The 14779-nt window shown below is 36.8% G+C and overlaps 1 protein-coding gene across 1 annotated transcript; it reads left to right on the plus strand.

Moving 5' to 3' along the window:
- The first annotated feature begins 115 nt into the window (after positions 1 to 115).
- On the plus strand, positions 116 to 14601 carry klf3 (Kruppel like factor 3 (basic)). Its single transcript, XM_079859052.1, has 7 exons — positions 116 to 275; positions 7803 to 7854; positions 8707 to 9090; positions 9883 to 10042; positions 10197 to 10341; positions 11819 to 11967; positions 12344 to 14601. The coding sequence occupies exons 2-7, from the start codon at positions 7822 to 7824 to the stop codon at positions 12523 to 12525; spliced, it is 1053 nt and encodes a 350-aa protein (XP_079715178.1). The 5' UTR covers positions 116 to 275; positions 7803 to 7821; the 3' UTR covers positions 12526 to 14601.
- Positions 14602 to 14779: the final 178 nt, after the last annotated feature.

Here is a 14779-nt window from a genome sequence, read left to right on the forward strand (position 1 = left end):
TGAAGCCAAGAGCGCGCCCGTGAGCGCGCCCCACCCTCACCTCCCGCGAGCGCCCTCCCGCCCGGCCTTAATCATGTGATAGACGCTAAATTCACTCAGGACACTTTAAACGCTTGGAGGAGAAGTTGTTTCGTAACACTCTGGAAAGTTTTCGGCCTCTGCCTTAATGCAAGTGTGTCATTTGGATGTGTTTCATGCTATCGTGATTCGGGTCGTCTGTCGTCTGTGGTCTTTCATAACGGCGCACTTTTAACTTGAGGAATATTTACTGACATGTAAGTAAGGCTATGTTACTATATCTTTATTAAATAACATTGACTGTCTTCAAATAAGTAAAAACAAACCATTCTCCTGCTCCTGCTGTTGTAAACTAACATTTCAGTCCATCTTAAACTCTTATTTTTTAAATAAATTAATATTTAATAAATTAAAACAAAATAGCCTAGCTACTAACACACGTGTGTATAAGTAAAACAGACCTACATGTCGTCTGTCCTTTTATAGAATGTGGACTTTTCTACAATAGTTCTGACAAATGGGTCAATGTGAAATATGTCCGAGATGATGGCAACGAGAAATCGTTGTTTTAGCCTACATATGTGCCAATCTCTCAGAAATGTCATCTTTGTTTTCATGTTTGGATGGAGAATTTTTTTTTGACAATTTTCTACACACACGCACACACACAAATTGTCAAAATAATAATAATAATATAATAATTTGATTACTCTGAAATGTGTAAAAAAAATCAAAACATTGTTTTTTCCCTTGAAAAAACGCGTGTACACAACTTTATCAATATTCAATAAACGTGTTAGAAACATTCTGACATTAAGTCTTTAATAGTACGAAGTTTAAGTGGGGCTACTCCATTTGACTCGACAACATATTCGTAAAACGTTAAAATATGTCATATTTTTAAACATTTAATGATCAAGAAAGGGGTCCATTCTATTTTACGGCAGGCTATACTTTTCTTTTTACAATCTTCGGACAGTTACACCACCTAAACATTTTTACTTTAACAATATCACAAAGTCAAAATTACTTGAATTGAGAATTTGTCCGGCAAAGAAGTCATTTACATTTTTTATTGTATGAATTGCATTTTTGAACAACTTCAAAATAATGAGGGCCAAGTTATTGACATGTAGGCATCTCATGTGTTTGTTTTGATTATTGTGAGTTATAATATTGCTCTTTTGGCACTTATTGTTTGGCTGGACTTTAATCTTGTATCAGCAAAATTAACACAATTTACAGTAACTCAGTCCATTTATGATCAGTGCCAGAGCGGTATGCAAATGTAATTTTCAGGCAAATTAAATGCACTGTACAGCCATAGCAACTTGTGTGCAGGATCATGTTGATGTGCGACTTTGGCTCAGTTGCATTTTTTAACTAAACATTTTTTTTTTGTGTCACATTTCTGTGTTAAGAAGTGAAGAGAATTCCTCTGCGACTCCTTATAATAAGTTTAAATATTAACAATAACAGTATTGCATTAATACTTGTCAGGTCTTCAGTTTATGTACATGTCATGACACCTTTGATTATATGTTTTATTAGACCTATATATAGGTTTTTGAATATGCTCTCAACTCATTTGGCAAGATTTTTGTTGAATATACATTCACAGGTCTTAATGTGGTATACCATCCAACTTTATTAAAGTCAAAAATATTATTCACCATGGCTTCAAGTCCCATTCTGGCTTATGCAGTAATTAATTTGGGTTTTGATCAGCTTGGGCTATATTTAGAGAGTGTGTGTATGTTCAGCTATTCATAATAGGCCAGCCTGCATCCACAATTTGGACTGTATGAAGATTAGGTGCACTGTATGTGCATGGTTGACATAACATTTTAGGTGTAAAAATCAAATACAATTAAACTCATAGTCCAAGTCTCATGGTCAGCTGTATTCTGAGCTTTGTTTCAAGGCTGAGGTTTGCGTCAGACATTCCATCTGGCATATGGAGCCTCTTTTCCTGTTTTCAGCATTTGAGGGGAGGCTGCCTAGGGGGAGTGAACACACACGCACACTAACACACACACGACTGGAACCTCCACCCACTTACACGACTCTTTCCTTAGATCAATACTCTTATGTTATCGCAATGCACACACAAACAATCCACTACAAAAGAGGATCATTTTCAGAGCCGCATTCCATTGTTAAAGTGCTCTCTCTCTCTCTCTCTCTCTCTCTCTCTCTCTCTCTCTCTCTCTCTCTCTCTCTCTCTCTTTTTCTCTTTTTCTTTAGTTTGAGAAAAGGCAAGAAAGGAAAATATGGCCCCCATGTAGCAGAGCTCCTCTATGTGTTAATCTCACTATGGAAACAATAACAGACACACTGTGGCCTTCTTGCTAAATTTGGTCTTCAGTATAAATTTCAGTCTAATCTGATCTAATCTTTTAGTCAGATAGAAGCCTGCCCTATAAAGTTTTCCACATTGGGATCTCTTTCAATCTCAGATCTTATCTATCTTACAAAAATGTCCTAAGAAGGTTTTGCTCACATTAAGTTATAAGTAACTCCATTAAGTAACTCCATTAAGTTATAAAAACATTATTTTTGAATGTTCTTTAAAGGAGAACTTGGTAACTTTTTTAACTTAATAAAACTGTCTAGAAATCATTTGGATGGTTAAACAACCTGTTCTGGTGATATTGGTGACATTCCCCGCTCCCCCCAGCGTTCCCAGGCGGAAAACCAACCTTGCAACTTGGGGACTACCGTCCCGGCAAGATAGAAATTGGAAGTCTCGTGAGAAGCGAGAACGAGAACGAGAACGAGTGCGAAACACGAATTGCTTTATGGCAATTCGACATAAACACACGCATGTATGATGTATTACCAGATTACCCACCTCGGTAGTCAGACATAGCTCCACACGATACAGTTGGCTTGTTCCGATCAAAACAAACGCACATGAACAGCGGTAGAGAGGGGGAGGAGGCCGCCGCAAGTGAGTTTTTTACGACCGTGTTGTGAAATATACGCCCCCCCCACAGCTGTAGGGGGAGCTCGTGGGGAAAACATGCGACAACAAAACGGAAAATCAGTGAAGAAGTGACTAGAGTTCGCTAGAGTTGCCGAGTTCTCCTTTAAATTCCAGTTTTTCAGAAACCCTTGTTATTAGCGACACCGGTGGCCGTTAAGTGAACTGCAACTCACAAGAGACTGAAGCGCCAACCTTAAACCCGCAGAAAAAAAATCAACCCTCAGCAACAATTTAAAAGTAACCCACAGTTACGAACTTGGCAACACTGGAAGAGAGGCTCTCGGGAGCTCGCGTGAACACATCTTTTTGATTTTCCCGGTAAAAGCGTCCCGAGTCCTTCACATAAAAATCAGTTTAATAGACAACCTAGGAAGTTGGGGAAGGTCTTGCTTTTTAAGTTTCATTACAAGCTGTTCACTGGCAATAAAAAAGCTATTAATACATGAAAATCTTACATATAGCCCCTTTAAAGACCAGAAAGAGCGTTCTGTTAGCGTTACTGGAGGAAAGTTTGTTCATAACTTTGAGAGAACCTTGCCAGGACGTCCAAAAGTTCTGAGAACATTCCCTGTTAGCTGGGCAAGCATTTCTCAGACACCTGGCAGAAAAAGCTATCTGTTATCTGAGAGCGGTGGTTATTGAGGGGTTGTGTGCATTGAACCAGTGCTGTTTAGTTCGGTTTTGGGTTTTACATGGGCTTGCTATTAGATTCTGCACTTTGTAATTTTGGTTTTCGTATTTTCTCCATGTCAGCAAGCTGGACCATTCCTCACCACTAGGAAACTGCATTAGAGCGTAACACTGCCGTTTTGTGGTTTTGAGTGTGTGTGTGCCTTAATGGATTTGCCTACTTTTCACTGGTCTGCAATGTTGAGTGAAGAGCGTGTGTGATTTATAAAGTATCACACATGGTAGATTTGACAGAGACTACTCGTTCACACCGCCTGAGGTCAAAAAGAATTAATAGTCACATTAAACTCTAAAGAGACTGGAAATGTGAAGTTAAAGTGATAATGTGACATGACAGAGCAGAGGGTAGAAACAGATTGAGTTATAAACTTACAAAAACTATAATTATAGTAAAATTAAGTATTTAAACAACTTAATTTTAATGGGTTGTAGAGAATTATAATTATTGGTATTTGATGTGTTATGAAGTCTTGCGCAAGCTGGCACACCGTATTAACTGCATCTATTGGAGCGTGTACCAACCTCTGCATTTTATGAGACTGTTAAGTTTAATTGCCGGTTGCGTGAGTTTATCTGTGTGTGTGTATTGTTGTTAGCAGTGTAACGGGGTCACTTAAACTCTGCCAAGCCTGGAGGACATTGTGATTGTGACAGCTCTCTCTTTACCTCACTTTATCATTGTCTTATAAAGAACTTCTTCACCCCTTTGAGAAAAACACAACAAAATCCATATAGAAAAACTCATACATAAAAACTGTCCCCGTTCAACAACGATGGCGATATAAAAACTGTTTCTCTTATTTGGAAAAGGACTGTTTGTTTGACTAAGATTTCCTAAGAATGAGCTTAGCAGGCTTTGATGCTTCTGCAGATAAGTTGAAAAGAACAATGTAAAAAGTGTACAATATCGTTTAAAAGTTTGGGTTCAATAAGATGCTTTTTTTTTAAAAAGGGAATTAATACTTTTTTTCATTGCATTGAATGAAATGCAGTCGATCAAAAGTGATATTATTTCCAATAAATGCTGTTGTTTTTGAATGTTCTTTTCATCAAATAATGCTGAAAAAAAAAATGTTTCACGGTTTCCACAAAAATATTAGGTAGCACAACTGTTTTCAACATTGATAATAATAAGAAATCTTTCTTGAGCAGCAAATCAGCGCATTAGCGCAATGATTTCTTCAGGATCATGTGACACTGAAGACTGGCTGCTAAATTTCAGCTTTCCCATCACAGGAATAAATTACATTTGAAAATAAAATTAATATGGAAAATCGTTATTTTTAAATTATAATCATATTTTCAGAATTTTACTGTTTTTATGGTTTTGGTCAAATAAATGCACCTTTGATGAGCATAAGACTCTTACTGAACCCAAACTTTCAAACAGTTCTTTCTTACAGGAGCTTGACTAACATCAAATTCCTAAAGATGGTTCAGCTCATGCTGTTTTATAAATGTGAGGTTAGTTCAACCAATTATTTTGGCAAAACCTATATGTATCTTTAGTTTTTCCCCCATCGATCCATCCATCCATCCATTTTTCAAACCGTTTGTCCTGTGTAGGGTCGCGGGTATATATGTGACGTCCTATAGGGTCACATACAGTATGCGGAATTACAAATGAAATATGAGAGGAGTGTAATGCTTTTTTGTCATTTTTGCAGCTTGGTAGCATCTGTCCCCATTCACTTTCATTGTATGAAAAAGAACAGTACATTGTTCTACTGTGTCTAATGGAAGAAAGAAAGCCATACAGTCTTAACATGAGAGTGAATCAATAATGGCAGAACTTTCATTATTGGCTGATCTATTCATTTAAAACACAACAGTGTCTAGTTACAAAATCGTCCTCTTAGTAAAGTATTCAAACTGATGTTTTGAATAGCGTTTAAGTTTAACTCATCTTTTGTGTCTTGTCTTTTGTTTTGGTATCTTTTTAGCTATATACTGTTGATTTGAGGTTTGGATGAGTATGTATTTGTGTGTATGTTCTAGTACTGGATGTTGTTTTCTTAACCCACACCTGACCCTGGGGCCATTGGGAGTGCTTCCCAAGCCTGTGCGCGTGTGTGAACGCCACTGTCTCTTGCAATAGTAGTCCTGTTTACAGGTATATGTGTGTCTGAAATCTCAGAAAGACTGAATTTGCTGGGAGTGTATCTGAACTCAGTAGACCTTGTCCGAATTGTTCTGTGTGTGTGTGTGCGTGCATGTGCATGTGTGTTACCAGCACCACCCTGGGTTAATGATTGTAAAAAGAGACTTTACATTCACCCCTCTCTCTCTTTCTTCCTCTCTCTCTCTCTCTCTCTCTCTCTCTCTCTCAGACTTTGGACTGTAAAAGCACTCACATATCATTAAGTCAGTCTCACGGCTCACTGATGAAGTGTCCCACATCCCGTTTCTGCCTTACTGGGTTCACGCACTCCACTGAATTCCAATGAAAACAAGTCCTGTGGGTCATTTTACTTTAACTTTTGGAAATAGAAATGGTAGCCAGTACCTACCTGTAGACTTTTTGTGTCGGTCTTTGTGCGCTCAGACAAAACGCACAGAAAGTTTAGCTAAATATATTCGTCTCTTTTGTGTTCACAAGAACTCATGCTCATATGTAAGATGTCTGATGTGCTGGTGCTGCTGTAGACCTTTCATCTTTTTCCTTTGTGCATTGTAGACTTGTTAGCTTTATTTCTCTTCTACTATGGGCACTTTTGATCATGTGGACTTTTACAAAATAAACTTTCTTCAAATACACTTTTCACACTCTCACTAGTTCATTTAATTTCAGCTTACAACATCAAATCAGGCATCACATCATTTTTTATTATCTTTTCCATTACATCTCAAAACATGTAGGCCTATCTTATTTAATAGCATTCTGTGGTGGAAATGACATTTTAACATATTTGGAATAAAATAGTCAAAATAGACTCTTTTGTCTTGCTAAGATTAATTGAAGAGATGTCTTTATCTTTTTTCATGCCTCATATTTAATTTCAACCATGCTTTGAATACACTTAACTGTAGATTGTGGTGGAAATGATGAACTGAGAGACAGTTATATGTTGTGTAAATTCTTTTTTTTAATTGATATATGTTCACAAATTATAGTAATATTAATATTAAACATTTTGATCAAGTTATCGTATAGTTTACAATTAATAAAATGTGATTTATTTATCTATACCGTTCAAATGTTTGGGGTCAAAGTAAGATTTTTCCTTTTTTGAGAGAGAGTGAAAGTGTGTATTAAAAGTGACAGTAAAGACAGATTTCTATTTTAAATAAATGCAAATAAATGTCAAGGATCATGTGACACTATGTAATGTCTGCTGAAAATTCAGCTTTGCCATCACAGGTATAAATTACATTTTAAAATATATTCAAATAAAAACCAGTGATTTTAATTTGTAATAATATTTCCCCATATTACTGTTTTTACTGTATTTTTGATCAAATAAAAGCAGCACTGTTGAGCGTAAGAGATTTCTTCCAAAAACATTAATATCTTGCTGACCCCAAACTTTTGAACAGTAGTGTATATTTAGGCTAAATTTTATTATTAATATCTTTAGGATGAATGATCATATTTCAAGACTGAAAATCTGGGTCTGATACGTCAGTATCTCAATAAAATACCATAGACATAATAAAAAACAAAGCTTCCAAGACAGTTTTAACGCAAACCTTACTTAAAACACAAAGGGGAAAAAAGACCCTGAAGTTGAAGAAACACCCTAAGATGTGGTAAGATCAGGGAATGAATCATTATCTAAGGACGAAATTGTAGCATTTAGTAGCATTTCTATGATGTGGCCTCTCTGTTCTCCAAGACCATACTGGGTAAGCGGGTCAGGTGGAAAAAGCTTTCTAATAGTGTTGCAATCTTATGTACAACCACACACAAACAGTGTTCATTGCCCCGGGCATTTGAACTTCCCCTGTACTTTAAGTGATTAGTGTTTCAGCACTTCTCTCATGCGTCTCTGCTTCCGTGTGCTTGGAATGAAGAATGATTTCCTGATGGCTCACGACACGTCTCTGATGCAGGATTCTTTTGCCACTAACTGATATACTACTGTTTGTTTTCTGTATTTCCCAGAATTCCAGTGGCAGCAGCCATGCTCATGTGTGACTCAATAAATACAGACATGGTGAGTACAGTTGTTAGGGTAATATCCGTAAAGAAATGGTTGGTATCGTACAAATACTTTTATAGAGGTCTCTTCTACAGTGTTAAAAAGGAACATACTGGAGTATGTTTGACAAGAAAACTACTTGAAAATGACTCACGTTTAATTCAAAGTGTAAAATTTACTTATTTCTGAGTGACACTTGTTTCTATAGAAATCATTTTTTTTAGTGTATTAGCCAAAAGAAGGGTTTTTTTTACTGATCTGAACCGTTTCTTCACTTCCTGATGCTTGTCTAGTTCTTTGCATCCGGTTTTACGTGATTTTAAAGAAAACAATGCGTCTCTTTCCGTTTCCAATAACAAACCTGCCTTACCAACTAACTCACAATGGGCTGCCTGGCACATGGCCATCTGAACACCCTGGTCTTGGGACATCGGAGTGTTTGTTCAAGTGCAGAATCCCCACGCAATCTTTGAATTCTGGGTAATAGCACGAGACTCATTTATAGAGACTTAAAAGGATATTGCTGAATTGCATGAGTATATTATTTTAAGATATTATTCAAAATGTATCTCTAAAACTCATCTCGTACTTGCTTGCTTTCTCATTTTCTCTCTTTTTCTCTAACTGCAGATGGACATGCATTCCTTTCTTATTAGGTTAGGAGTTTATATGGGGTGGGAAGTTGAATTTGGCTCAAACTCAGTCATTCAAAGTAGTCTTTTTTGTCAGTTTATAGTCCCCAGACTCAACTGCTGCTCAGCACAGCTGCTTTTTATGAGTGCTTGTGTAATTATGTACATGTGAATGTGTAAATATGCTAGCAAGTTCACAGCGTGTTGAAAGTCTCTCTTTCTCTTTCTCTCGCAGTCATTATACCAGATTAAACCCCCATCTGAGGCATTTGGAGTCGTATCATCCGTGGTCAATTCCGCAGCCCAGCTGTACCATCCTTTCTTCCCCAGCTATCAGCACTACGCCTACGGGAGCCCCCCTCACACGCACCCTCAGTCCCAGGATGTCCATTACTCCCAGAACGAACCTGTCGACTTAACCGTCAGCAAAAGATCCTCCGTTTCGTCGCCTTCCTCATCTCTGGCATCGTCATCACCTAGAGCCACTCCTCCATCCTTTTATGAGCGCGCCAGTCCAGTCACACATCCTCTCTTCAGCTCCGGCTCTGGAACAGGAAGCCCTTGCGGGTCATCTCAGACAAGGCAGCTGTCCCCACCACTGGCCCTTTCCATGCCTGCGGTAAGAATAGGGGTGATGCTTTACCGTTGGTGCCATGGTGCTGAATGAAAACCGTATTCACATGCCATTGTATTTACATGATAATACAACATGCGTAAAAAAACATGGTATTACCATACATGGAAACAGTCTATAAATGTCTAATTTTATTAGCTGGTTCACATGATATGCAATTCATACAGACATTTACTTGAATACACATCTTCTAAGCATGTTCTTAATTTCTGATTTAAAATAGATGTTATTATTATTTAATATCTTAACAAAACTGCTTCGCTGCCTATTATCCACCAAATAAAGGTTTAGTGTTGTGACTATGTAGAAAAACATGCATACAAATAAAAAAATTGGGGTCATTACAATTATGACCAAGGCTGAACAATTAATTAATAATGGTTTTCTATTTTAATATATTTTAAAATGTAATTCATTCCTGATGGCAAAGCTGAATTTTCAGCATCATCAGTGTCACATGATCCTTCAGAAATCATTCTAATATGGTGATTTGGTGCTTAAGAAATATTTTGTATTAATTTCAATGTTGAAAACAGTTGTGCTGCTAAATATTTAAAGTTTTGAACAGTTTAATGAATCCTTGCTAAAAAAAAAACTTTTGAACTTTATTGTATATCATAGAGAGGACCCCTGTAATGCACTGACCCATGTATTAACAATTAATGACGGCATATCATCAACTATGAAATAGTCTTTGTGGCTTCTTGTCTAAAACCTAGAGGCTAACAGACATATCTGATGTCATATATTTATCCATCTGGGTTTTCTGGTTTACAGTTGACGCAGGTCTTGACACCCATTGTATCGAGTCCTGGCATCATTCCAGTAATTCCAATGCTGCAGTCCTTATCTGTGCTCTACCCCTCCTCCCTACACCTGCCTCCCTCCATCATGATTTCACCCATCACACCTGAGGATCCTGCTCACCACAAACAGTGTAAGGGGATGACATACTGTATCACACACAGGCATAATCACATATGATTCTTAAGCACACAATCATGAGTTCTAATGGGTGACAGTTGTATTAATATAGCCTTACATATTTTTTTGTGTGTTTGATTGATTTCTCTCTTGTGTCTTGTCTTCAGTCCATGTAATGAAGTCAGAGAATCCCCCAAACAACCATGAGCTCCTCAAGCCAATCAAATCTGAGCCCCACTCTGAACACGCTCAGGATCCCAGCAGCCAGGAAATAACCTCATCCGTCATTACTGGCCCACCTAGTTATAATGAGTGAGTGCTGAGTCCTCAAACACTATCTATCTATCTATCTATCTATCTATCTATCTATCTATCTATCTATCTATCTATCTATCTATCTATCTATCTATCTATGTATCTATGTATCTATCTATCTATCTATCTATCTATCTATCTATCTATCTATCTATCTATCTATCTATCTATCCAGTTGAAGTATAAACATATCTATCTATCTATCTATCTATCTATCTATCTATCTATCTATCTATCTATCTATCTATCTATCTATCTATCTATCTATCTATCTATCTATCTATCTATCTATCTATCTATCTATCTATCTATCTATCTATCTATCTATCTATCTATCTATCCAGTTGAAGTACAAACATTTCTTCTCTGCATTTAAGTACAGGAAGAAACTGCATGACCTTTTAAAAAATGGGATCTCATTTATAGTGGGTTTGGCCTATTCTCTTTCAATCCTGAAAGTATGTGTGTTTCTATATCTCATATTTCTTGCTGTGGATCTGATAAAATCCCCCAAGCATGCACTTCAGACAGTGTGTCTCCAAGTATTCTTCAAACCCACATGGGGTGGGAACGTATCTGTACGTGAATGTGTACAACGTGTGCTTTAGAGTTGTGTAGACAGTTTTTTTTTTTATTATTATTATTTTGTGCGTATAAGTGCACTTTTACGGTGGATGTGTATGTGTGATGTCTTCTAATGGGTGTGGTGTTATCATCAGTTATGGACACATACTGTGTGACTGAAAGAAAAATAAGTGGTGAAATAAAGAAAATGGAGCAATGTTTACGAGGAAGGGTGGAGAAAGCACTTGATGGAGAGAGGAAGGGAGGAGTAAGGTGGAGTGATAATTTTATAATGGGTACGGAGCCAAAAAACAACTACTTTTAGGAACAAATGTCAGTAAGTGGGAGAATAAGTGGTGTACTGTAGACGATGTAGCTTAACCAGACGGGGAGGGTAAGGTGTATGGAGAGACGGGAGAGAGAAGCAGGATGTATTTAATTACAGGGCGTATTTAGGCAGAACTTACAGTAAAAGGGTATTTCTGTTTAGAAAATGCACAAAAAAAAATTCAAGTGGTTTATTGTCTTCCAGTCGGAAATTGTAAGTCCAGTCACAGCCTTTCCTTAACAAGTTGCACAACATGTCTAAAGCACAAATGGTTCAGAACGAGTTACGTGCTTAAGTGCCTTGTGGTTAAGGCCTAAGTGTAAGCAGTAGCAATGAGTCTTGGTTTAGCAAGCCATGCACTACTAATAAAAATCACGAAGGAAGCACATAACAGCACCAAAAATCATATACTGTAATTAAACAAAATCTAATGTAGAGCAAAGGTCATCAATACATACAATACTCAATGCTTTGAGGTCGACTGAATGTTATGACTCTGACCCCTGGTGGTTAAAGAAAGAGCTGCACTCCAAACAAAGACCATTAATAAATACATTCTTCTTTTTTTGTTGTCTTTAACAGGGTAAACACACACTCTGTGATTGTACGTCGAAAGGTAGAATCTCCAGACCCATCGAAGAAGCGTCGAATTCATCGCTGTGACTTCAACGGCTGCAATAAAGTTTATACCAAAAGCTCCCACCTGAAAGCTCATAGACGTACACATACAGGTAAATATATGTGCACATCTATCCATCCATCCATCCATCCGTATAATATTTGAATTAAACATTTTTATTATTATTATCTATTACACTTGTTTACACTCATCTGTATTCAAGGTGCAAAAAATACTTATTTAGACTTGATGGTTAAAATTCTTCATATTTTTTTATTCTTTTTGTAGAAAATGGTATCAATATTTTTCATAAATGCATGAAACCAAAACAATTGCAAAGACTTACACACCTATTTTTTTTTTAATCTTAGAGATTATTATTGACCCATATACAGATAAAAATACTAATTTACTCTTACACTGAATTCATAAGGATGAATAAATGCTCTTCTAAACGTTCTTTCCCATCTCTTTGTGTGGCCGTTTAGGAGAGAAGCCCTATAAGTGCATGTGGGAAGGCTGTACGTGGAAGTTCGCCCGCTCTGATGAGCTGACCCGTCACTTTCGGAAGCACACGGGAGTAAAGCCATTCCAGTGCCCTGACTGTGATCGCACCTTCTCTCGCTCCGATCACCTCGCTCTGCACAAGAAGCGCCACCTGCTGGTGTGAGCTCAGTACTGCAACACGTGAACGGAGCAGAACTAAGGAGCAGCCGTTGCTCAACAGGAGTTTCATCTTCGTGGTGTTAAGGGCCGTTTTGTGTATCCCGTCTACTCCCTGTCCTGGAAACGATGCGTATTGGCAGAAAGAGTGGAACTGATGGATCTAGCTCCATGCTAGCTCTTACTACAGGAAAATAATTATTGTCCAGGTTCAGCGTTACTATGGATATGGAGAAATGCTGATAGTGCTGTGGACATGACCCTTATCTATACAAAATCGAATGGCATTTAAATTCAAAGCAGTAGGCACCTTTAAGTCTTTTTCTTGATACCAAGCACTCTCTCTCTATACACGTCTCTTTCTCGTTTTGTTTTGCCCTCTGCAGGTCAGAGGGCCCATTGTGCCAGTTACAGCACTACACAAACAAGCAAATGCACATGCAGTATGTCAGTAGCCAGTCACACACACAACTCAGACAGTTTCACACCATCTCACTTATAATGTTGTTTTAGGTTGCAACTCGGGTCAAACCTGCTCAATGTGAATTTTTCTCTTTTTTGTTTGTTTGTGTTTTTAATTTTACTTGGTAAATGAATGTGTATACGCAGATCCTGTATATGTATTCAGCTTTGTGTGTTTCATGTTTCCATGAAAAGGACCAAAGCTGATTGACTATTTGATTGGGTCTGTCAGTCATTATACTTTGACTCTTAAGAGTTAAGTTTTGACAAAGAAATCGTTTTTGGTCCCAAAAGTAGCTTCCGAGCACCTGACCTATTACTAACCTAGTAAAACAGTGACATGTTTTATTCATTGTAATCATGAATTAATACTGTAGTTTATTACCGTAAGTACTATGTACTGTGTGCAACATGCACAATTTGAGATTTAGTAATGAAATTATAGTAATGATTTTACCCCACATACATTCTAAAAATACAGGTAATTATATTTGAGAGGTCAAAATAGTGACTTAAACGCGAATAGGCTCGCTTGATCCTCCAACACATACATATTAGTTGCAAGGACTTATAGAATGCTTCTGTTTGCTTAATCTCACCGTTATTCATATTTGAATAATTTCTGTAATCATGAATAGTCATATAATCCTAAATATTTTGTTTCGTCTTGTGTTTTATCAAATCCAGTGTCTGAGGCTCAAAAGGGTCAAATCTTAATTTCACTGAGGGGTGTTTAGGTGGAGAAGTTTGATAAATGTGAACCATTCAATAAAGGGCATTATGTTATTAGAGTGAGTTCATCTAGGTTATGGGTGAGATTGTCTTACTGCTAAAAATTTGTTTGTGAGAGATATGTTTAACGCGTGAGACGGTCATGGATACATGCAGGGATGAGTGTAGCCTACTCTTGTTTTTCTGTTTGTAGGTTTTGCGAATCATTTTTTTACGTGAACAAATGTTTGTAAAGGGCAATGTGTAAACAGAAACAGTGCACTTTAAAAATAGTTTTGAAATGGCAAATATCTATAAACGGGGGGGGTTATGAATAGTTTGAAGCTTTGGCCTACATCTCCTCGTTTTTCTCTTTCTTATAGTAGTTTAACAGTTTGTAATAGACCAGTTTTCTGATTTCTTTTATCAACTGAAGGACATTTTTGACATTTCGAAGGAGGAAAAGAACAAGGGGGCACTTACATAAGAAAGGGAAAAGTCCTTAATGAGACGACAAAAAGAATTACAGAGAAAAAGGACGAAGCGTTTCTTTCTCGGTCTAATATAAACTGTAATATAAAATTAATATGCAATGAACTAATCAGATAGGATAATGGAAATATTAATATATATATATAGTGTATATTTTTAAAGCAATAATATGACTGAATGGGCAATTTATAGAAAGCATGATTACGATGTATTTTTAATCCAAAACAAATATTATACATTTTTATAAAGATGTGAATCTTCTGTCTTTTTTTTATTTACTTTTTATTTTTCACAGTTCAAGGGGAATATTATGCTGTGTCATTATATCAAACTGTGAATTTAAATACAAATTGTTCAGACACTTTTTTGTATTATGTAGATTTAAATATGTATCATTCAATAAACTTTTTATGGTGAATATTTTGTATAAATGTGTTGTCATTGTGTTTGATTAACAGGGGCCTAGCCATCGTTTCAGAAGCGAGGGGGTCAGAAATGTCAGGTCTAATACTAGCGTTTATCTAATTGACATAAAAAAAACAGTAATATTGTGAAATATATTACAATTTAAAATAGCCATTTTCTATGTGAATATA

The sequence above is a fragment of the Squalius cephalus genome, assembly GCF_949319135.1.
Source record: "Squalius cephalus genome assembly, chromosome: 2".
NCBI classification, from domain to species: Eukaryota; Metazoa; Chordata; class Actinopteri; order Cypriniformes; family Leuciscidae; genus Squalius; species Squalius cephalus.